This window comes from Phascolarctos cinereus, unplaced genomic scaffold, assembly GCF_003287225.1.
Source record: "Phascolarctos cinereus isolate Bilbo 61053 unplaced genomic scaffold, phaCin_HiC Scaffold_4;HRSCAF=312, whole genome shotgun sequence".
Taxonomy (NCBI): domain Eukaryota; kingdom Metazoa; phylum Chordata; class Mammalia; order Diprotodontia; family Phascolarctidae; genus Phascolarctos; species Phascolarctos cinereus.
This window is the reverse complement of record NW_027555847.1, coordinates 461568241-461594126: the sequence shown is the minus strand read 5'-3', so window position 1 is coordinate 461594126 and position 25886 is coordinate 461568241. Positions and strand designations below refer to the sequence as shown.

Here is a 25886-nt window from a genome sequence, read left to right as displayed (position 1 = left end):
CCTTTATGCTATTTTGCTTGGTAATCTCATCAGCTTCCATAGATTCAATTATCAACTCTACGTAAATATTTCTCAGATCTATTTATACAGTCCTAACCTCAATCTTGACCTTCAGTCTTGATTCTCCATTTTGATTCTACCTTTGCAACATCTGTCATAGTCTTTGCAATGCCTTCTTTTCTCTGACACTACCAACCACCCTGATGCGTTCTCTCATGAGCAATTAATTGGTCTCCCCACCTCTGTCTGTTCTTCACTCGGCTATTAAAGTGATCTTCCTTAAGCACAGGGCAGACCATGTCACCCTCCCAACCCCCATTTAGTAAATTCCAATGGCTTCCCCTTACTTCCAGAAGCAAATTAAAATCCTGTTTGGCTTTTAAAGCCCTTCATAACCTGGTTCCTTCCTATCTTTCCAGGCATCTTACACTTCCACATATTCTATAATCCAGTGACATCAGCCTTTCTGCCATTCCTTGAACAAGATGCACCTTCTCATGTCTGGACTATTCTTCCCCTCATCTCTACCTCTTGGCTTCCTACAAGTCTCAACTAAAACTTCCACCTTCTGCAAAAAGGCTGTCCCAGTCTCCCTTAATGCTAGTGCCTTTCCTAGAAATTATCTCTAATTTATCTTAAGTCTCCCAGTATTGTTTTCATTTTTTTATTTTTTAAATTTTCATTAGTGATTAATGTGTGAATTATTCTGCTCATATCACTCTATTGAGTATAATCCTGAATGAAAAAAAAATGGGTATTTAACAAACCAGCTCTCAGGTATTTGTGACAAAAAGACCAGAACTTAATGGAAAAATTGACACGTAAGATCTAGAAGAAATATAAGGAAAACATTAATGACCAGTTATAAGGGACTCAACAGGGTCAAACTATTTACCTTTTATCTGTGAAAATGTTATCAGTAGTCTTGGAACTGTCATCATTACTTGAGTAGTTTGAAAGAAAAGTTGGGACTCAGCTGAGTATAATGGTGATTCTTTCCAAGTTTGTCTGAATTCTTATATGTATCATTTCTTATGGCTAAAAAAGTTGTCATCTTTTGCCCAATATCTCTGAAAACATAGCCAGGCTAGTTCTTGGACAACAGATTCTAGGCCTAAGTCCTCAGACAACTGACAGTGCACTCCTCCTTCTCAAAATTTCCCCCAAGCTCGTAGGACCTCTTAAAACTGGGACTTTGCTGGCACAACCTTTGAGAAACTAAAGGTCATTTCTCATGCCTCAATGATGAGGGACTGGAGGACCCTAGTGGAGGGCCTTACCCAGAGCAGTCATGGAAGAGTTAACTGTTGAATGGAAACAAGTGAAGTCAACCAGCTTTTCAGTGAAAAGTTAGTGGAGGATTTGGTAATTAACCAATGAATGTTGGCTTAAATAAACTGCTTATTCGATCTCACCTTGGTGTGGAGATAAGATAACATAAAATGGAGTCTGCCATGGGTGAAAACCAAGGTCTAATTTGAAAGGCAAGATTCACCCCAAGTCTGCGTGCTTCTCCTCTGCCACTAATAAAGAAGGTAAGGTAGTGTATTGTTTGTAATAACAACTCAGCAGCTCCCAGATCTGCATTCTTGGTAAATTAGCCCTTCCCTGTCCTTTCATAAATGTCCCATTAAATCTGACTGAAATGTTAAACTGACTCACTTTTCTGAACATAAGTATTTCCAGTAAAGACAATAATTTTGCTCAATCTTCTGTAGTTTGGGGAGGTCTGATCTTACGGTTATCATCATAATAAATATCTTCGTATAGGGAAGGAGGCTTAAGGCAGGTGAGTGATGCAGTGGATAGAGCCTGGGCTGGGAACCAGAAGACTTCTCTTCCCGAATTAAAATATGTTATCATGCGGCAGTTAGATGGTGAAATGGATAGAGCACTGGTCCTGGATTCAGGAAGACCCGAGTTCAAATCTGGCCTCAGACACTTGACACTTACTAGCCATGTGACCCTGGAAAAGTCACTTTACCCCACTGCCTCCCCCCCAAAAAAAATACATGTACATAAAATCTGCTATCAGACACTTACTAGCTGTGTGACTTGCCCACACCCTGGGCAAGTCACTTAACCCTATTTGCCTCAGTTTTCTCATCTATAAAATGAAATGAAGAAGACGTAGCAACAAGGGAGCTTAAAAACAATCATCTAAAACAAATAACTAAATTATGCTTAGTCCTTCTTTAGTGTAGTAGAATGGTAAGGGTGGGAAGAGTTGGCATCAGTTGGAAATGGGTTAGACTGCTGTCTCTGACACTAGCTGTGTGACCCTGGGCAAGTCATTTGCCTTTTAAGTCTTAGTTTCTTTACCAATAAGAGATAACAATAGCACCTACCTCACAGGGTGATTGTTAGGATCAAGTGCGAGAATTATATGTAAAGTGCTATAAAAATGTTAGCTATCATTAGTCTTGTAGCAAAACTTTAGGCTTATGCCAAACATAAGTGATCTTACTGCAAAATAAATTTATAAAATTGTGGAGACCATTTTAGAAATCTTACAAGTTTAGAAATGATTTTTCAAACTTAATTTTAACATGAAGCTCAAATGTAGGAGTAGTAAAACTTGTGTGCAACTCTCCTGACTATTAATTAATGCAAGTTCATGAAACATTTCTAGCAAATACTCAGTTAAGTGTGTCTTAAAAATAGTTTTCCCAATTCTTCAATGTTAGGAAGAGTTTATAGTTACTTCCTAAATTTCACAGACTTAGAACAGGTGCTTAGAGAATTTCCCTAAGGCTCTCTTGCTTATTTCATATGTGGGGGAATACAGCTGTCTTTGTTATCCAAAAAGAAAAATCTAAATTGGAATTTAGAAATCTTCTGCTTGTTCCTCTTTGAAAAGGTGGGGAACCACGGGAATGGAACGCTGCATACACTGCCAGACGTAGTTGATGCGTTTAGATGGGCTTTGCTAAAAAGGTGTTTTTCTTTTCTTTTAAAATCTTGATTGCAAGGGATGACTGGATGGGCAGGGGAGTGTGTGTGGGAAAAGGTGTATTTGGAAATAAAAGTAATATAAAAACAGAAGACATAAATTAATATTTAAAAAAAGGTAGTGCCTGGATTTTATTCTTGGTTCATTATTTTAAAAAATATTAACTATCCCACTTAAGTATTTGACCTCAGCTTACTACATAATCCAATCTCAAATTAGAGATGAGATGGCAGTGAAATGACTTGTCACGCACATATCAAGAATTTTTCATGCGTTCTTACTTGGTTCTCGGGACAGTTACGAAGCATCCTCATAATATGGTTAGCAGAGCATAATTAAAAGTTGGTATTATGATAAATTATACGATATGACTGTTTAAGATAGAGGGGAAATTAAGAGACGATCGTCACACAGCTCATTTAGTGGTGAAGTAGATGGGACAGAAACTGGTCAGGACTTTTAACTCCACATTCTTTCATCTAATTATTTCTATATGTATATACATCTAACCTGGACCTTTTTTCTTAAAAGCCAATGGAATGGTTTTTTGGTTGCCATTTAACCAGGATCACTTTCTTTTTTTCCCTTTTTTTATCCTTTCAAATATATATCTTGGGAAAGGAAGTGGATTTTCCTATCAATGTTGACAACTAATTCTTTAATCCATCAATTAAATCAATCACTTAACATGCCACATATGACTACAAATTCTTCCTATTGGTGTTCTTGTAATGCCTAAAGATTCTAAGTAATTCTCTGTGGTGGACAGTAGTGTACTTTAGTAGAAAGGGGAAGAAGTTGGTGAATGTCCTTGGTTCTAGTTCCAGGCTCTGCCATTCTCAGCATTTAATTCTTCTGGGCCTCAATTTTCTGTCAAGTGCCTTACAGACTGATTATGCCATATAGATGAAATAATGGATGTGAAAGTGCTTTGAAAAGTATAAGGCTTTTAGACTAATGGAAGATAACTGTAACTTGCATTGACAGGTTTGCAAAGTGTTTAACATACATCATCTCATTTCATCCTCATAATGTCCCTATGAGATAAATACTATGGCTATCATCATCCCCACTGTACAGAAGGAGAAACTAGAGCTCAGAAAGGTTCAGGGATGTGCCCATATTCACAAAGCCATTAGGTAGAACAGCCAGGACTGGAAACTAGTTTTCTTTTGATCCAATCCATCGCTCTTTCCATTATAACACGCTGAACAGTATTTTTCTTTATCAATTTAACTTCAAGTATATTGAAATAAATTAATATAAACACACTGCAATCTCTAAAGCCATGTAAAACCCGAAGGCATTAAAATTTATTAAATGATGCAATAACAACAGTCTTTATTTACAATAGCATTATTTAACATCAAATAAGCAAATAGCATCAGCAAAGCAATATTAACTTGCATAAATGTATTTAAAATTTCTCTGAATATATCTACCTTTGCATAAACTGCTCACACTAGAAATACAAACATCGATGCAGGTGAACAAGGTGATGTTCAGAGTCAACTCCGTTTTGAAAGTAAATCACAACCCAAACATTGTAAGCTTTCTCCTGAAGAGCCATAGTTAATATATTGCTTAATTTTACCCTTGTATAATCTTTTCATATACACACATTTCAGATGCAACTTCATGAGGAACTGTACAAATAAAACCCACAAATGACAAAGAAAAAAAAAGGGACAGTTAAATGTTTGAAGAAATGTGTCATCATCACTGTTTCACAACATAAAGGTAAGTGATGATGCACTTATTCCAAAATTGTACACAATTCACTATACAAATATAATACATCAGACAGCTATGTAGGAATATACAAGACTTAAAAACAGATCTAAGGCATTATGCTAGATTTTAGCATTTTGAGGTTCTTGCACATAGCTTTTACCTGTAGTATGAAACTTAAAAGGTTTTGTTTTAGTCTATAAAGAAACACCAGGGAGAAAATTCTAATTCAAATCAAAGCCACTACAGTAATTTTCTTCTGTGCACAGAATGCTTTTGCTCTTAGGCAGCACACTACCATACAAATACTAGAAAACTTTAAATTCACACCAACAATTAATTAATGGCTTAAGTTGCATTTCAAAACTGATTGTGTATCTTTGGGTTCTGCAAGTGGAACTAACCGTGCCACCCATTTCATGTGTTAAGCCCAGACGAACTCCATTTAAACACAGATTAAAAATTGCATTATATAAACTGCAAAAACATTGCTTTCATTTAATACAGGCCAAAAAAGATAGCAGAAGAGGGGGTGGGGGGCAATATTTTCAACTTTGAGTGCAAACAAATTAATTCACTGTAATAAAACAGCTCACTTCACTTTTTAAACTCACCACGTTTACATGAACACTTAAATGGGTCAAACAACCAAGTTTATGTATGTATACTTTTCACATTGTGTCCTTCACATTTAGTAATATAGTAGAACACTGATTATTTGTTCTATTAAACAAAAACCAAGTACTCTGTCAAACAAATTTACTGTGTATAGAATGGGAAATACTGATAATGAAGGGAACTGTTTTGGCTTTAATTTTCCTGTTTGAGTATGATCAATATGATCAGATGATTCCTTCACTCACTTTTTTCCTCCTAAATTCCATGGAAAGCAAAGCTCCATTACTTGATCTGAGCCATAAGACTACATACAATCTCGTCACCTTCAAAAGAGCAATGGTTATGAAACAGCCTAATTTACAAGCAAAACAGGCCTGCAGGTTTATCAGGACTGGAACCAATGCAACAATGAGGTTGGCAATCCGTTAATTAGCAAAAAAGAGAGCCTCTCATGGACGGCATCAACTGAAAAAGGAACTGTATGCCCCACCCCCCAAAGAAAAAGATCAAAACCCCATTTCCTCTTGGGTCATGTGAAACAAAAATTCTTCTTGTTCTATAAATAAGGAAATTTTAAACTGATCATACTAATGAAGATGTACTACAAATCTCATTATATCAATGAGGTCATGGAGTTCAGGGCCAACTGCTGCTTACTTTCCTACCACAGCTAGACAATCCAATGGCTTGACTAAGCTCAGCCTTTCAAGTGGGACATATGAAGTGGTGACCTCTCCAAGGTACTGATCCCTAGCCACCTCTCTGTATCATTAATCTCTCTCTCAATCAGAAACAAATGTACTGAAATGCAGAATTCCAGAAAATTTCCTCAGTGTGGACCAACACTTTGGGACTGTCTCTATCATCTCTTTGGGCTTATATCTCGCTATATACTTTCCCTATTTTCACATTATATAGAGAGATATAAATATAATAGGGGTAATTTTCACCTGGCCAGATAAACAATCAAATTGCAAGGAAAAACTCCTTTGTTCCTAAAAGGCCTGGCTAATTGGATATAAAATGCACTGCATCTTAAGACATCAAAAAAAGACATCATTCTGAAGGTGAAATAAGAAAGTATTTCTGTCAGGGACCGGGGAAGAAACAGCTCCCCAAAAGCCTGCAGTTTCTTGGTATTCAGTCCTCAGAAACTGAAGCCAGTTAGTAAAAGGTTACTCATGCACCACAGTGGGCAAGAAAAACCACCATAAAAGTGGTTGGCTTTAGTAACATAGTTTCTCTAAGATTTATTAAGAAAGAATTATAAACATATAAAAATCAAGAATTGGTTCCTACAGTGGCTGCATATCATATAGATTAGATAAATGATTTATGAGCAGAATCACAAGGTTTAGAAAATAAAAAGTCTTAAGCCTACAAATCAGGTCTATTCAAGGCATTGGGATCCTTTACAAAACACCTTTAGGAGACACATTACTATGAAGATCTCTAATTTAATACTGAAGTACCTCATTTTGAATCAATTCCACAACATGTATACCTCACAAAAAAACCATACAATTAAAACGCTTAAGTTCTCAACTTAAATTATTGCTTGTTTACATATAAACTGGATTTCATGTACCTTACAAAACTTCAGCTTAATCAGCGAGGCTAAGAAACAAAATAAAAACACATGATGATGACGGCTAAATTTGTAGTGATCTCTGCCATAAATTCTGAACACACTGTTTTTTACCTTCCCTGTATCCCCCCCACCCCCACCTCCCACCCTACACCTCCCCCAATACTGTAGGCCAGGGGAGTTTGAGAACAGGAATGAACATACTTCACAGAGGGTGCCTGTCCCGGTTTTCTGAAATTCAGGATTCAGCAGTGGGCGGGCACGTGATAGGTTGCTGGCACCTATTCAAACACCTAATGACATGTAAAAGCTGACCTGGTTTCTTCGTTACAGTGGGGTTGGGGCCTTTTGGGGTAAAGATCTCAAAGCCAGGAGTAATGCATATAAATTCAAGTGGATTTAAAAGATCTCTAAACCAAGTCTACAGATAACTTAATTGAGTGGGGGGGGGGGAGAAGAGAAAAACAGACATTTCTTCTGGCTTCATGATTTCTGTGAGATGGCTGGTTTTCTATCATAGAAAAAAAAAAAAGGGAAAGTACTTCTAAATATGATGAGCCTGGCCCTAGGCTCTTTGCTGCCTGTTGGGTGAATGGAAACCCATTCTGGAAGGAGTCTTAGTGCTTTCAAAAAGGTCCAGCTCTCTTCTAAGACCTTCTGTACATTGATCAACTTCACAGGCATCTCTGTGCACACAGTGCCATCCCCAGTGACGGCCCTGCTTCTTTCCCAAACTGCAGACTTTAGCTTAAAACGTGGTTTTCCAAATGAAACCACAATGCTTTGCACCAGACTGATTAGCCAGGGAAAATCAAGTGAGAAACCAGTGTCTAGAACCAAACAGGAACAGAACAAGAGCATGGTTGTTTTCCTTAAATACATACATTTAAATACATTCAATCTGACATGGTTATGAAAATTGCCTGTCAACATTTACTTCGCAGGAGAGATCTAAGTTGCACTAAGGTGAATGCAGTGAACAGACTGAGCAAAGTCTGTACGCGAGCTTCAGACTGTCAAAGAAGAGGCTGCTCCTCCTGCAACAGCCGTTTTGACTCCACTTTGGGAATCAGCTGAGTCCTGTCTGTAGTTCTGATGAAGCTGCGCTGGCTTCAGCAAAACTGGCTTGCAGGTCAGCTGGGTCAAAACAAAGGCAGCCAGCTCTTCAAACTGGTAAGAGCCCAGGTAGCTGAAGAAAGAAAGAGCCACCAGCAGCCTTCAGGGTCAGCAATATTTCTGGAGAAGAGAGAGAGAGAGACTCATGAAATATCACTGACTTTTTGGTAACCAATGGCATCAAGTTCAGCTGAAAGACATTCAAACATTCCCAAACACATATTATCACCCTGGCAGAATATTAGGATGAGCTGTAAAATGGAAGACTAAGTTTTTCCTGGTTTATATGCTCCATAAACACAGAAGCAACATATAAATATGAAACAGTTCAAGGATTATTGCAAAAGATAAAGAACAGAAAAATGGCTGATAGGGTTGTTTAAAATCTACCAACCAAGAGTCCTGTTTCTTAGTGATTGCAAGGAAAAATCCTATCTTGAAACTGTTTTCCCAGTAATTATTTTTAGATTTAGCAGTTTTGAGGCAATGTGATATAGTCAGGAAAGCACTCAGACTTGGATTGAGACAAAATCTGGGTTTGAAATCCATCTAAAAAAATGACATAATTTCTGTAGTAACTATCTTATAAGGTGTTGTGAGGACCAAATGAGGCAACATGTGTAAGGCATTTTATAAACACTGAAGCACTATGTACACATCAGCTGTAATTACCCTGTGCCAGGCAATGTCCTAAGGGCTTTTACAAATACAATCTTATTTGATCCTCACAGAAATCCTGGGAGGTAGGTGCTATTATTTTTCCTATTTTACAGCTGAGGAAACCAAGGTGAATAGAGATGAAGTGACTTGCCCAGGGTCACATGGGTACTAAGTGTTTGAGACCAGATTTAAACGTAGCTCTTCCTGATTTCAGGCCTAGTGCTCTACCTACCACAGCATCTTAGGACTTTAAAAAGAGGGAACTATCATAAGTCAACCAACATGTACTATATGTTATAAATGCATGCTATGTACCAGGCACTGGAGATTAGAAAAAAAGAAAAACTCAGTCCCTGAAATCAGCTTCCATCTTAAAGGGGAATGCACCATGTAAAGAGCTAGGTATATATATAAGATAATGACAGAGCAGATTTGTAATCTCAGACAGGAAGGTGAAAACAGTTGGGGGTGGGGTGAGGGGAGGACTCGTAATGAGTCTTGAAGGGAGTCAGGGAAACTAAGAGGCCTACACTTTGTGGACATGCTGAGTTTGAGATGCCTATAGGGTATCCAGTTTAAGTTACCAAAAAGGCAAGTGGTGATACAGGACTATCGCTCAGGAGAAAAATTAGAGCTGGATACAAACCTGTGAATTAGTATCCATAAAGAGATGATAATAGAACCCATGGGCCCTGATAAGAGAATTAAGTGAGATGGTAGAGAGAGAAGAGAGCCTTGGAGGGCACGCACAGCCAATGGCTGTGAAAAAGGATGGAGACAGAAGAAATGGTCAGACAGGGACAGGGGGAACTAGTAAGGAGCAGTGTTACAAAAACCAAAAGAGAGTGAACAAGAGTGTCAACAGTCACAGAGAAGTCAAGAAGGAGGAGGACTGAGAAAAGATTCGGAAATCATGATATAAGTGATAACTTTGGAGAAGGCAGCTTCAGTTCAATGGTGAGGCTGGAAAGCAGACTGAAGGTTTAGAAGCAAATGAGAGGAAAGAGAGTTGAGGCACTGATTATAGATAGTTTTCTAAAGGCATGTTAGGATAAAATGAGGGTTTTTTTTTAAGGATGTGAGAGTCATGAGTACATTTGCAGGTAGTAGAGAAGCCAGTAGATAAGACTGAAGATAAGAGAGTGAGTGGGGGAATAATATTTCAATTTAATTCAATAAACATTTATTAAATGCCTACTCTGTGCCAGGTATTGTATCCCTGGGGATACAAATAAGAAAAAAAGTTTCTGCCTGCAAGGAGCTTACAATCTAATGGGGGAAGAAAGTGGAGGCAATCTGCTGGAGAAGATAGAAGGGATGAAGGGCTAATATAGAGGGGTTGGACTTGGCAAGGGGAAGGACCACATCTTCATCTGAGGTCAGAGTTACGGAGGAGACAGTGGAGGATGATGTGAGATAATGATGAAAGAAGAAGAGGAACTCTTGATGAATGTCCATAACTTTTGCAGAGAAGCAAAAGTAACTGAGAAGTAGGGGCAGCTAGGCGGCACAGTGGATAATGTTGGGCCAAGAGTCAATAAGACATCTTGAATCAAAGTCTGACCTCAAGACACTGACTAGCTGTGGGACCCTGAGCAAGTCACTTAACTGTGTTTGCCTCAGCTTCCTCATCTGTAAAATGAGCTGGAGAAGAAAATGGCAAATCACTCTAGTATCTTTGCCAGAAAACCCCAAATGGGGTCATGAAGAGTCAGACATGATTGAAAACGATTGAATAACAAGAAGAAATGAGTTCCTCAGCTGGGAGGTTAGGGTCATGGGCTATTTTTCTCTTTGAGAATAGAGGGTTTGAAAAAGCTGCTATAGAGAAATGAGATGGTTAATCAATTAGGGAGGAGTAGAATGACTGTCTTGCAGCAAAGGCCCAGCTGAGAATAGGTAACATTTGTGGACACAGTCATCAATTACAGTGGTCACAAGGGGTTCTAGAGTAATCCCAACTACACTGCAATTCTCTCATAAGCATTCAGAGAGATACCCATCTAAAACCCCTCACCAAATAAAATCACAGATCCATCAAAATATTAAATGGCATTTTACAAACTTACTTTCTGTAATGTAAAGTTGGAAATTTGCTACTTTAATGGTCTAAGAATCTTAGTTTGGGCTAACTATAACATTTAACTTTAATATAACACTTATTGTTATATTACAACAAGTATGTTTCTCTGATTGAAATGTGAAGCAAAAAGCCTCCATTCGTGCATACGCCCATTTATATACTCTTTATATTCATTCAATCACCAGTCAATAAACATTTATTAAGTGCCAACTTAATAAGCAAAAGACAGTCCCTGCCCTCAAGGAGCTCACAACTAAATGGGAAAGACATGAAAACAAATACACATAAAGCAAGCTATATACAGGAAAATAGGAAATAATTAAGAGTGGGAAGTTATTACTAGAATTAAGAAGGGTCGGCAAAGTCTGCTTGTAAAAGCTGAGATTTTAGTTAGCACTTAAAACAAAGCCAGGGAATTCAAGTAGGTGAAGCTGCAGAGGGAGAGCATTCTAGGCATGGGGGACAAGAAGAAAAAAGTGCCAGAACCAAGAGATGGAGTGTCTTGTATATGAAATAGTCAGGAAGCCAGAGTCACTGGAATTGGTGATGGACAATAAGGTGTAACAAGACTGGAAAGGTAGGAGATGGCTAGGTTATAAAGGGTTTTCAATTTCAAACAGAGCATTTTGTATCTGATCCTGGAGGAGAGGAGGAAAACTGGAGTTTCTTGAGCAAGGGAATGACATGGTAGGACCTATGCTTTAGAAAAATCACTTTAATGGCTGAATGGAAGATGGATTGACAGTGGGGAGAGACTAGAGGCAGGCAGACCCATAAGTAGGCTGTTGCAATAGTTCAGGCATGAGATAATGAGGGCTTGCACCAGAGTGGTGGCAGAGTTAGAGGAGAGAGGGGGGTGTAGTGGAAAGATGTTGCAAAACTGAAAATGACAGGCTTTGGTAACAGACTGGAGGTATGGAGGGGTGGGGAGGGGAGCCAGTGGTGAGAGAGGAATTCAGATGATTCCTACTGAGGGACTAGGAGGATGGTGGTGTCCTCTGCAGCTTTCTACATCTTTTTTTTTTAAATAATAATTAAATGTTTATTAGAATGGATAGTTTTTAGCATTTTAAGCTTCATGCTGAAGGAAGCTAAAATAATTGACTTACATAAGGAAAGGCAGGAGGGGGGGAGGATTTAGATGGAAAAATAAGGAGTTCCATTTGGGACATACTGAGTTTAAGATGTCTACTGGACATCCAGTTTGAGATGTCTGAAAGACAGTTGGAGATGTGAGAATGGAGGTCAACAGAAAACGTAGGGCAAGATAGGTGGATTTGAGAATCATCAGCATAGAGAGAATAATTAAATCCATAGGAGCTGCTGAGATCATCAAGTGAAGTAGAGGGAGAAAAAGAGCCAGGATGGAACCCTGAGAGACACATCCAGTCAAAAGCCATAATCTGGAGGAGGATCGAGTAAAGGAGAAAGAGAAGGAAATTCAGACAGGTAGGAGGAAAACCAGGAGATAGTGGTGTCCTGAAAACCTGGGGGCTAGAAGGGAGGGGAGAGGGGGGCACCCTGGGAATGGCTTCTTGGAAGAAAACCAAAGGGCAGAGGAAGGAGAGTACTGCAAGCCTGAAGATGGAGCTTGTGTATGGAAAGAACATCAAGGAGTGCTGATGGATCACAGGAAGTGGAAGGCAGGGAGTAAAATATGGTAAGACTGGAAAGGTAGAAAGGGGTCAGGTTATACAGAGCTTTAAAATGCCAAAATACTTTTGGAAGTGTTAGAGAGCTGCAGGGAGACTAACCAGAAGTCCACTGCAACAGTCTAGGACTGGAGCGAAGAGAAGGGGACACAGTTGTTATGAAGGTAAAAATGACAAGATTGGGCAACAGACTGCATATGTGGAGTAAATCTAAAAAAGAATTTGAAATTATGAGCCTGGGTGACTGGAATGATGGTGGTATCCTCTACAGTAAAAGGAAAGTCTAGAAGAGGAAAAGATTTTTTTGGGAAAAAGATAATAAACTCTGTTTTGGACCTATTCAGTATGAAATGTCTATAGGACATCCAGTTTGAGAAGTCCAAGAGGCAACTGGTGATGAGAGACTAGAACTCAGGAGAGAAAGGCTAGCTATATAGATCTGGCAATCACCTTTACAGAGATGATAACAGAACTCAGGGGAGCTGATAAGATCACAAATCAATACAGTATAGAGTGAGTGAGTGAGTGAGTGAGTGAGTGTGTATATGTATTATGGATCCCACTAACAGTCTACTGAAACTCCTTCCATAACAATGTTTTTGAATGCATAAAATACATGGGATTTTTACAAAGGAAATCAATTATATTGAAATAAGGTTATGGAAAGATTTTTTAAAAAGTTCCCAGACCTCAGATTAAAGAACCTCTGAAATAGGGTAGGCCCAGCTCTTATAGGGAGCTTTCATTTTGGGAATGAAATTCCATTTCATTGTGTTTCTGACTCTCTGACCTTTGCCACCATGGTCAGTTATCTTCTCCTTCCCCAGTCCCTTTGGCATTTCACTTCTTGTTTATGCATTTTCCTCCCTACTTAGAATGTAAAGTTCTTGAAAGTAGGGGCTGCCATTCTTTTTTGCTTATATTTGTACCCCAATGATTAGTACAGTGTCTGGAGAGAAGAGTGTCCAGGAGAAGAGAATGACAAAGTGTCAATGTCTGCAAAGGTCAAGAAGGATGAGGATAAAGAAAAGGCCATTATATCTAACAACTAATGGATCACTGGTAACTTTGGAGAGATCAGTTTTGGTGGAATGATGAGGCTGGAAGCCAGATGGTAGAAGGTTTAGAAGTGAGAGAAGAGGAAGGAGAGGTATCAATTGTAGATATCTTTCTCGAAGAGGTTAGTCAAAAAGAGGAAGAGATACAGGACAACAGCTAACAGGAATGGCGGGATCAAATGAAGATTTTTTCTTTTTTTTTTTTTAAATGACGAGGGAAGACAGATGCATTTGTAGACAACAGGGAAGGAACACAGTAGTTAGGGAGAGATTGGAGACTGGAGAGAGTAGGGATGATAAAGAGATCAATCTGTTGCAGCACAGGAGATGGAATTGGAATAAGGACACATGTAGAAGGGCTTGGTCTTGTTGAGAAGAGCCATCTCTTCACGAGAGGTTACAGCTTCACAGCAACCTGAAGAGAAGGTGCTTGTTATTGTTGTCCTTTTCTAAATAAGCAAACTGAAACTCAGAAAGGTTGTTATTTACCCATGGTCACATAGCTTTTAAGTGTCAGAGGCAAGGTGAGAATAAGAAGAGCCCATGTTTTCCTGACTGCAAATTTGAATTTCTATCCTCTTCATTATGCTGCCTTCCAAAGACTGAAATTATGCACCAGAATGTGTGTGTGTGTGTGTGTGTTTCATCACATGCTTGTGTGACTTTGTTAATATGGGTACTCTCTTCATCAAGAGAGTACTGAAATCCTTTATAATCTAAACTTGTAACTTAAAAAGTTATAAGCAAGAGTTGCTACAGCTGAAAAATTCATGACCGTAAGTCATGTTAATGATCCTCACTAAAGTTAGCTAGAGGGACCCCCTGTTGTAGGGCCTATAAGAGGTTATATTTTGGCATGAAGAACCCAGGGTCACCTCCATGTCATGATAGCCAGACATCAGAACAGGGCAGGGCAAATGTCTATCCATGTGTAACTACATATACACAGTTATGTGGATGCAGATATGTAAACAGTGAAAGGCATAACGGCTGGCCATGCAGTCAGGATGACATAGGTCCATATCTTGCCTCTGACACATGGATGAGGAGATATCTTATAGTATCTCAGTCAACTCTCTAAGACTCTTTTTTTTTTAAGGCAACTGGGGTTAAGTGACTTGCCCAGGGTCACACGGCTAGTAAGTGTCGAGTGTTTGGTCTGAGGTCGGATTTGAACTCAGGTCCTCCTGACTTCAGGGCCGGTGCTCTATCCACTGCGCCACCTAGCTGCCCCTACTCTCTAAGACTCTTAAGTCACAGAGAAATTGCTGATATTCATCAGCAGAGAATGTTCCTAATACTGAAGAAATCACAAGTCAGGACCAAAAGTTATATGGACATGCATAATACACACAACACACAGAGAATATTTGTAAGGTATAAACATAAAACACATTTAGAATATTTTCTAGGAATAGCCGTTTTTCCTCCTTCCTTCTTTTCTGTTGTAAGTAAACAGAAACTTAACTTAGAAAAGTCATGGGACATGCTATTAAAGCTTGGTACAGATCTCTTTATCATTAGGTTTCCAAACATTCTAGAATGCCCCCCTTCCCCTCCCCCCCAAAAGAAAACTGTTTCTGAAGGTAAAAGACAATTCTTATTTTAAAAAACTTTTTGGAAAGGGTAGGTCTCCCTACTTTTATTTATTTTATTTTTAGTTTTAATTTTATTCTATTATCATTTCTGAATTCTCTCCCTCCTACCTGTCCCATCCACTGAAAGGCAAGGAAAACTAAACTTGTCACAAATATGATTTAACCAGACAAAACAAATTCTCACATTAGCCATATACAAAGCAAAAAAGAAAAGAAAAAGATACTTCTATCCACACTCTGAGATCATCAGCTCTCTATCTGGAGGTGGGGGTGGATAGCATGTTTCATTGAGAGTCCTTTGAAATGTGGCTGGTCACTGTGCACTGTGATGGGTCAGAGTTCCTAAGTCTTTAAAAGCTGTCTGTAATATTGTATACATTTTTGTCTTGGTTTTGTTTATTTTACTCTGTATCAGTTCATACAAGTCTTCCCAGCATTCTCTGAAACCATCTCCTTCATCATTTCTTATAGTACAGTAGTATTCTATCACCTTCAGATACCATAACTTGATCAGCCATGCCAAATGATGGGTACCTCCCCATTAACCCCTGCCAACCCAGTTTCCAATTCTTTGCCACCACGAAAAGAACTGCTATGAATATTTTTATAGACATGGGTCCTTTTCCTCTTTTTTGATCTCTCTGGGGTATAGATCTAGTAGTGTTATAGCTGGGTCAAAGGATATGGTATGTATACTTTAATAGCTTTTTGGGCACAGTTCCAAATTGTCTTCCAGAAGTGATATACCAGTTCACAGCTCCACCATCAGTACATTCATGTACCTATTTTCCTATATGCCTTTAAGTACTTGTCACTTTCCTTTTTTTGCCAACTGACAATATGATGTGTGTGAAGTGGTATCTCAGAATTATTTTAATTTTTATTTCTCTACTTATTCCATGGTTTAGAAAATTTTTTCATATGGCTAGTGAAAGTTTGGATTTCTTCTTCTGCATACTGCCTATTCATATCTTTTGACCATTTATCAGTTGCAGAATGGCTCTGATTCTCCTTACTTTTAAAAAGCCACAATTTTTGCTTAGTTGGCTATTGCCAAACAGTCCACAGAAGTTTCCCCTATTTAACAATCTGCTACCTAGAATATGAATTGGTTTGGTTCCAAGTATTAATTATTCCATTGTTTGTGGGGAAAAATTAAAATATATCATAAATATATCATAATATATCATATATCTAATAAAAAGTTAGAATATATCATCATGATAATAAAATCAGAAGTAATATGTCAACCTATTTAGCCTCCTTAAAAACTAACGTTATGATTCAGTAAATGCAGACAAACATATTTTCCTAACATAACTGGCCCTTTGCTATACCAAATAAAATTAAATGAAAACTAATAACACATACCATATATGCCATTCTGAGTTAAAACTAAGTTAAATTCTAAGTCACAATCAGTTATAAAAAAATTAAACTTATATATATTGAAACCATGGTATGTCATGTAAAATCCCAAATTATGACCAAAAAAAAAAGCATGTAGACTTTAGATTGGACGGTGACAATATATCAATTTTCATCTTTCAAATATTTATAGCTACTTTACTAACATATTCACTTGTTTGTTCATTGTTTCTTACCCGTGATGCGTCTCCCTCCTGCTTAATCATATCCATCCCAGGCAGCTGGTTTGGAAAAAGATTGCCTCCCCTCATAGCAGGGTCATTAACCTAATGGGAAAGAAGACAGTAAAGAAGCTGAATTTAGATGGGTGTATGTGTCAGGATTTCATAGAAATTTCTTTTCCAGAATGTGAATATTAAAATGGACACATGCAAAAGTCTTCTAGGACTCCTTCATAACACTAGCATACACACACACACACGCACACATCTAAAATAACTCAACTTCTAAAATTCTAATGATAATATGGTTATCAGACAACAAATTGATGCCTTAGGCATACAGGGTGAAATACAGTTTAAAAAACTGATTTTACAGTCATCTTATTTGATCCTCACAACAGCCCCGTGAGATAGGTGGGGCAGGTATTGTTATTTCCATTTTACAGAGGAGGAAACCAAGATTCAGAGATTAGAAATGACTTGACTATGATAGGACAAAACAGCTAGTAAGTGGAAATGCTGGGGATGAAATCTAGGTAGAAGTGGATCATTTTTATGGTATATTAAGTTCACTTTGCAGCTCACTCTAACTAGACTGGTGACTCATGTCTGAGACCCTCCAGTCGCCTGTTGGGCCTGGTTATCCACAACACTTCTGGAAATTATTCATTAGCAAGTGCAAGTTAAGTGTAAAAAAAAAAACAACCACACAACTAAATTTTTCCTAAGTCTATTCTGACAGAATGATTTGTTCATCAGCACATGTAAAAATCGTCTAAATGCTAATGAATACCCAGAATTTGGTAACTTGTAGGGCATTCACACTAACTTTTGATTGTGTGTGGCATTTAAACTACGGAGGATTCGAAACTGATATGAACCACTGATACTCCTTTAAATTCCTTTTTTCAACTACTTGTATGCTGGTCTATTCAAGGGAGTGTTTCCCCAGAGGCCTGTTTTCTAGAAATTCACATTTTTTCAAGTTACATCAGTTTAAATCACTTATCTAAATAAGTTTTTTATTCAACAAACATTTATTAAGTACATGTACATAGCACTATGTTAGGCAAACATATTCCTTGTTCTCTAGGAGTTTCTAGCAGGGCATGATAGACTGGGGGACACATGCATTGCAACATTGCTCATGACTTCATGACTCAATTTCTCCACGTACAAAAATGAGAATCAGAATCCTTGGGGCAGCTAGGTGGCACAGTGGATAGAGTTCTAGCCTTGAAGTCAAGAGGACCTGAGTTCAAATCCAGACTCAGACACTTGATACTTACTAGCTATGTGACCCTGGGCAAGTCACTTAACCCCAATTGCCTTACCAAAAAAAGAAAACACAATGAGCATCAGAATCCTTATCATGTGAACAGTGTGAAAGTAAGTGACATAATATAAAGCATTTCATGCTTTTTAGGAAAATATTTTCTAGAAGCAGAGCACTAGCTCCCTCTTTGCTTTTTGAATTCCAACCCAAACCTTTAAAACTGTTTTCCTCAAGTAAGTCTTCCCTGCTCCCCCAAGGTCAATAATGACCTCCCCACAGCACAAGTGTGCAACTCTCTAATACACTTACCATGTAAATTATAATATACTCAACAATTAGACAAGTTCCATGAAGGCAGGGATTGCCTCATTTAAATTTTATATCTCTACCAGGGTTTAACAAAGTGCTCTGCACATAGCAGGCACTCAGTAACTGTTGAATGAATGGAGTGCAAGTTTGTTTGGTTTTTTAATTATGATGGTTATAAAATTGTGAGTGGTCTGCAGTAGATTCTAACTGCAACTGTTTTCCTTGCTCTCCACAATGCTTCCAAGCCAATATATCAATAATTTGTGTTCAGGCAAGACAAAATAAACTAAATGTTAAATTAAGGAAAACATAATTATAAGTAGACATTTGCTGAAATGAAAAAACCTATTAGTTACTTCAAAGTCAAATGGAAATGTTTTTGTATTATCTGTACCACTATTTCTATCATTGAACTAATATAGAGTGAAGTGAGCAAAACTAGAAAACAATTTATATAATAACACTAACATTGTAGAGAAAAACAACTTTGAAAGACTTTAGAACTTTAGATTAATGCAGTGATGAACCACAAGTCCAGAAAAGGCTGAAGATTAATCATGTCACCCACCTCCTGTTCAGAGAAAGTAATGGACTTAAAATGAAGAATGAGACACACAGGCAGGGATATGGCCAATATGGGTATTTGTTATGAGAGTTTTGTTTTTCTTTTTTTTAAAAAATGTGTTCAATGGAAGCTGAAGGCAGAGAGAAGGGAACAATGGAGAAAAAGACAATAAATGTTTGCAAAAAATATATGACTAAATTAATTTTAAAAATGTAAAGTAGATCACAAAGATTCACTTTCTTAACTGAAGGCACTCTTTCAGGGGATTTCCTAAAACAATAATAAAAGTAACAAGAAGAAAATGAAGAATGATTTTTCAAAGATTCTTCAGCAGACACTGAAGATTCGTATATATTCATTTAATTTTTTTTTAAGGCAATCGGGATGAAGTGACTTGCCCAGGGTCACACAGCTAGTGTCAAGTGTTTGGTCTGAGGCCGGATTTGAACTCAGGTCCTCCTGACTTCAGGGCCAGTTCTCTATCCACTGCGCCATCTAGCTGCCCCTCATTTAATTATTAACAAGCATTTCTGTTAGCCTCACTGAAGGGTTAAAACACATACTCTTCAAATAAACCTGGGAGTTAACAGCAGACACTGTCTGTCTATAAGATGTGCTTATCAGAGAACCAGACAAAGCTAACAGAGTGAGACTCTGCTGCCACTGATGCTATTTCTCCTTCAGTACTCACCTGCTCAGGACCCATGGAGGACAACCCCGACGTAGGCACAGAGGTCACTGAGGTCATGCTGATCTGTCCTGTCATCTGGTTCATGTTGTTCATACCACTTGTATTGGTCGCCATGGAGACACTGATGTTCATATTGTTATTGTACATGCTGGTGTTTGCTTGTTGTCCAAAGTGTGGTGGTGACTGTTGTGAAAACATGCTGAAAACATGAGAAAGACTGAGATTATATATACACATACATACACACATAAAAATGAAAGCTCTAACAAATTTGGTTACAAGACTTTCTAAATACACTTTTTTAAGGCATTTATCAGTTTTGCAGAAAAAAGTGACTCACTGACTTATTTCAGGGGGGAGGGGAGGGGGTAACAGAGAGTAGAAGTTGGGCAGAGGAACATGTAAGGTGCTATGAGGGCACTTTAGAAGATCGAGTCATAAGTGTTCTTCTTCACAGCCCTTCCCTGGGTCTTAGGGGTGGCCACAGGGTGGCATTTACTCTGAATATATACGTTTTAACTATTTTTGTATCTGCATTAGAGTGCTTTTTTAAAAAACACATAAAATGACTGACAATGTCTAGGTCCTCTTTTTTTACAGGTGCCTCAATTACAAACAGATGGGAAAATAAATGCCATTTTACAGCTTCTGGTATTCTCAAGTTCACTTCATACAAAATAGTGAATAAATTAACAGTGAATAAGGCTGTAATATACTAATCTTATTTTGGCTAAGTTCAGGTCTGTGTAAAGTTCTCTTTGCTCTAGAGAAAGCAGCATGAAATGAAGTGAAGAGAAAGTTACAGCAGGCAAACTGTTACTAAAACATAACTAAAAATAACAATAAACAAAACTAGCTATCTTGTGACCAACTATCTTCTGTACACTGTTTATATTGTATGACGGACACAGAGACAAGACATCAACTACGTCCTTTTACCTGTTTCCACCCATGTTTCCCTGTGCCCACCCATTCATCTCCGAAGAGGATTGATAGGCAGGGTTGGCCTGAGACTGCTGGATCATGGGACTCTGAGTATGTGCCATTCTAGGGGACATCAAGGGACTCTGGGGAGTTGTTGCCCCAGTGAAGCCTGGATCAGGCTGCTGACTTATTCCTAAAATGAAAAGAAAGCAAGTAGATAGTAATCTTATGTTGGGTGGGGAAAAAAAAAGAACATTTCCAATTAAATGCTTATACATAATTATTTTCAGTGTCTGACAATACTGTGGCTAATTATACAACCTTAATAAAAGACTGAAGAATGACACCGAAAAACTAAGAAAAAAACCCAACTCTTTGACATTTCTATTTTGTAGATGTTAAAGCAGCAGTACTAAGTTATTACATTAACTACCAAGGCCAGACTTACACAAAAGAAAACAAAATACTTCCTTGCCATTTTCTATGTCTAACCTTTGTCTTAAGACTTTAGTTAACTTCGGTGGATGCTAGAGCCTAAAATGATATTCTCTTAATATCTATTCAGACACATTCAGGCTGGTTTGTGTTAAATTAATTAATACTCAAATCTTAGGTCCCTACTACCTATTCATTTGCAACTGTGGAGAAAAAAAAATTACTGCTTAAAGTTAGCCCAAGAAACATGTACATACATTAAAGAATGAGCTCTATATGTACATTCTTCTCCATGACCTGAAAAGTTTACTCTTCTTTATTAACTGCAAAGCACCGTGTAAATTTAAGTTACTAACTATTACTACCCGATTATGAGAAGGATTTGTGATTTTATCAGCTTGGGAAACTGCACTTGCAGAATGTTCTTCCACCAATGCAGATCTCAACCTGCTTATGGTTCTTGGGTGGTTCCTAGGGTATACAGGTTAAGTGACTGACTCAGGGTCACACAGTTACCAAATGTCAAAGGCAACATTTGAGGGTAGAAATCTATGGCACTATCTCATACTACCTCTATCTACTACTATTATCACTAAATTTTCGATACATAGCTACAATTGAACTGAGGGGGAAAACATTTTTTTAAAATTTTTAAACTTAGTTATATGCCTAGCAATGGGGTTTTCTAGTCACACAAGTGAAAAGCCACCACTGAATTAAATGAGTTGATTATATATGTAGTTGAAGAGACACACTTATCATTAAACTGTACTAAAAACTTCAGTGTGTGTAGGCATATATATGTATACATACATGCACAGACACACATACACATATACACACATGTATACACAGTGTATATGACTATTTAAAAATAGCTATTCATGACTAACTTCTTTTATCTTTATTATAATGGCTTGTTTTGGAACTTGGGTAAAGCCTGAGGAAAAAAAACACACCTAAATTTTGGAAAATGTGTTCTTCTTTTGAGTCTACTTAAATGAAAGCAGAGCTAAAACTCTGATTAGACTTTACAAAACATCATACAAAGAAGGAAGTTGGGGTTCTCAAAACATTGTGCCAAGGATAGCATATAAAAAGGGAAATAGGAAAAGTCTGAATATTAGGTTAATCAAATTCATGCCCAGCACATTAGTATAACATGCATTTAAAATTAGTAACTAAATCGGTTACAAAATGAGATCAAAATTATGCAATAAAAAGAGGCTTAAAAATGTCTTTTTTTCCCTATAATGAAGCAGGAATCTTAAACTTTGTAAACACAAAGAAAGGTTACAGATAGTTCTGGCAAACTCTAGGAAAAAGAAGATCATTAGAAAAATAAAAGTCAATGCAATAATTCTGTCAATAATTAAAATGTTAATTTAACATTGATATATGCATACAAAGTATTAATATTCATAACATTACATATCTGATAACTAATCTCTTGAGAATGATGTTCAAAAACAAATCAATATTAAGGCTTTCTGTAGTGTTTATATATGGTAGCACCCAATAACTTGTTTACAAAAGAATTAAACATACCCTTCATACCTTATTTATGAGAAGTTAGTTTCTTTCTCTACTGCACATAATTATAGAAATATATTGATTTGTTTGAGTCAGACCCAGAGACTTAAAAAAAATACATAGATATCTGTGTAAAGACACAGCCAGACATATAAATTACAAATATATCACACACATACACACACCCTCTCATAACACACACGCCCCCCACTCACTCTCTCTCTCTCTCTCTCTCTCTCTCTCTCTCTCTCTCTCACACACACACACACACACACACACACTTACTTCGGTCATTCTTAAAGTAAGACCTGCACTCAGAGAAAAGGTGGTACCTGAGCTGGGAAACTGGAAGGTATTGTGCTGCATTTGGGGACTCATGACAGGCCCAAACTGTCCTCCCATGTTTCCCATCATTCCCTGGTTAGCCAGATTCATCTGGGAGCCATGCAAGGAGCTGTGAGAGAGGAGCTGTGACCCAGGACTGGGGGACACTGGGGAGAAAGGACTGGTGAAAGGTGGTGGGGATGTAAGTCCAGTACCGTAGTTTGGAGGAAATGGAAACTGCTGGGCATTTGTCTGGGGAATCCTGGGGTTGCTCATAGTTGCTGGTATGCCACCAGAGGCTACCATATGTCATATTCAACCCTTGTCCTCGCACCATCAGAGTGCGTTGCTGAACTTGCTGCTGCTGATGCATTTGTCTTTGCCGTAGATGTTGGTTCAGGATCTCTCTCTGTCTTTGGGCCAGCATCTGTGCATTAATAGGTCCCTAAAACAAAGGGAGGTGGTAAAGATTGGGGACAGGCACAAAAATGTAAAAATCCATATATACCAAACACGAGATGTGACACTAGATGGGAAGCAGGTCCTCTAAACTGTCTCAAGTCAAATCACAGAAGTGGTGAAGAAAGCCAGCATTCTACACAAATAACGATTACAATGAAGTCTTATATAATATGCCCTGCTATGGAACAGAACAGTTACCAGAAGTACTACGTGAACGTCAAACATAACATGGTCTCGTGGATCATAAAAATTTCTCTGATGAATCCTGATGATAGCAGGTTAGTGCCTCACTATAAATATTATGAAGTCTCAAAAAAGTGAACAATCAGGCCTTTCATACTACTGTGTTCTCCCAGACAGGTCCCTAAAGCAGAGGTGAGACAGAGGGAGGAGGCGGTGAGAAGAGAGATGATAGGAGGGACAAACATAAGGAAAGGAATTAGAATGGAATAGAAAGGGAATAGAACAAATGGTGATAGCCAGAGGAGGGACGAGGCGTAAGGAATAGGTGTAGGCAGCTAAACGGGTCCTAACTATGGTATTAGGGATTTTGTTTATATTGGAGAAGATAAATTCTGTAGCAATTAGGAGAATGGGAGAGCAAGTGATGGGAGGATAACCAGATGATATTATACATCTAGTGTGGTCAATTTTCATATCCCATGACTTAACAGGTTACTCATGCCCAGGATATCAAAGAGGAAGAATTGATCAACATAGTTAGGGACAAAATAGGTAAGTATTAAACAGAAGAATTTTGTAGCTTCCGCTCCCTCACCTGTGTTGGTACTCCAGGCCTCAGGGTCAGGTTCATATTGGAGACATTGCTGATTTGATTCATAAGTGGCTGTCGATTCTAAATGCACACATATACCAAACATAAAAAGTTGGAAAGAATACATTTTATTTCAGCCTTGTTAAAAAATTTACAAGCTGCAGGCAGGGTGCAAGCTTTAAAGATAGGGTCTAGAATTAAAATCGTATTATTGGCAGCTGAATCTCTCTCTTAGGATTCTTAATCCTTGAGTTTTCACACTGCTTACAATTCAGAAGGTATTTTGGAGTATCTGATGATCAGAAATATTCAATAATTCGAAGTATTCAAGTGGGAGGGGAAGAAGATGATTAGAAAATGTGGCCAAGGGTAGAAGATAAGGTCTAACAAATATACTGAAAATGAGACTTGGATTTTCCTCTGCTACAGAAATGCTCAGCGCTACTATTTCGACACTAAGTAGTAAGTGATATATAGTAAAAAGAAACATTCTCCTGCACTAAATATCTTGTCATGTTACATATACATTTGCTTTATCACGTGGTACATCCTGTTACTTATCAGCAAACAATTGCCACATGAATCCTGAAGTGGGACTTTTTTTTTTTAAGAGGAACACCTTCTCCTGAGCCTCAAACTATGCCATGAACTGGGACTAAGCCAGAAAGGAAAAGATGGAAGAGAGAGAAGAGAAAAAAGCAAAGTGGGTAGAAGATGGGGAACTGCTAGGGCCCACTGCAGTAGTTTTCACTTTTTCAGAATAAGTCAACTGATATTGAGGCCCTTCAATACCAGCCAACTCAAGTCCAGATGTATCACATATATGCAAACTAAAATAACATACCTGCTGTGCTTGGAGCCTATGTTGGAGTTGAAGTCTCAGCTGATTGGGCTGGTTTTGTACTATGCCAGTTGGCCTAAGGCCCGGTCTAGGTTGCATACGTAGTGTGGCATAACTTGGCCGCTGTCCAAGTGTATGAAAGTTGGGATCTTGCATGGGTGTATAGCTACCCGGTGCCATTTGAGCCTGAGATGCATATTGCTGAGGAAAAACTGGGGGTTTCTGCTCAATGATGAGGCTGGATTCTTGACTTGAGAATGGCTCTGGATCAACAGCTTGGCTCTATGAAGAAATCCAAATAATAATATTTTTTAAAAAAGCATCTGAAAACAATAGCCAAATAACTTAAGCACATTTCCTTTTGACACTAATGACTCTGAGATATTTACACAATCTTCAAAACCCCATTTGTACATAGAAATGACTTGTGTTCTTGAAGGCAATGCCAAGTAGAAAGCAAGTTCAGGCAGGTCTTACCAACTTGAAAGAATATGAATCGAAGGCCTTGAAAAAAAGGTTGTTCACAAGGCTGGCAATTAATTATTTTAGCCACAGAAATTCATGCAGTTAGGTGGTAAATAGTGGATCCTTGCAGTGCTGAAGCATATTTATACAATATTGGCTCCAGGGTGGTATTTCAAGTTTAATCTCTTAATTTTTGTTTTGCTGAAAAATCTTTCCTTCCCAATTTCATAAATTAAGGATATATTTAGATTAAAATTACTTCTTTTAAGATGAACTTATTCCTTGGGAGAAGTTTAATGGGAGGACTAGAACAAAATTTAGTTTTACAAGGTGAGGAATTCTGGATAGCTAGAGTTGAATAATGGGCTTCTAGAGGGTAGGGGAGTTAAGTTCAAGAGACACATTTGGCATATTTTGCAATTTCTCCCAGGGCTCTAGTCATAGCTGCTGGAAAGCCAATAAAAATTATCTCTGTCTGACTTGACTACCTATCTGTCCTTGCCATACAGAAAGAAGAGAGGTGGTATCTATCCTACTATTACTTTCTATTATGGGAACATAATACGTAACCCCAATGCTCAGAGTCTAGCATTTTTTGAACCAAAAACTAGGACATATGATTTAACAAAGCATAACTCTT

The 25886-nt window shown here is 38.0% G+C and overlaps 1 protein-coding gene across 1 annotated transcript in view; it reads right to left on the bottom strand.

The window, feature by feature from the left end:
- Window positions 1–4238: 4238 nt before the first annotated feature.
- The window catches only part of NCOA2 (nuclear receptor coactivator 2), a 302914-nt gene continuing 281266 nt past the window's right edge, over window positions 4239–25886 (bottom strand). Inside the window, 8 exon segments of the mRNA XM_021002193.2 lie at window positions 4239–8126; window positions 16662–16751; window positions 19488–19686; window positions 20427–20604; window positions 22919–23010; window positions 23012–23148; window positions 23944–24021; window positions 24785–25063. Coding sequence (XP_020857852.1) covers window positions 8115–8126; window positions 16662–16751; window positions 19488–19686; window positions 20427–20604; window positions 22919–23010; window positions 23012–23148; window positions 23944–24021; window positions 24785–25063 — 1065 coding nt within the window. The 3' untranslated portion in view covers window positions 4239–8114.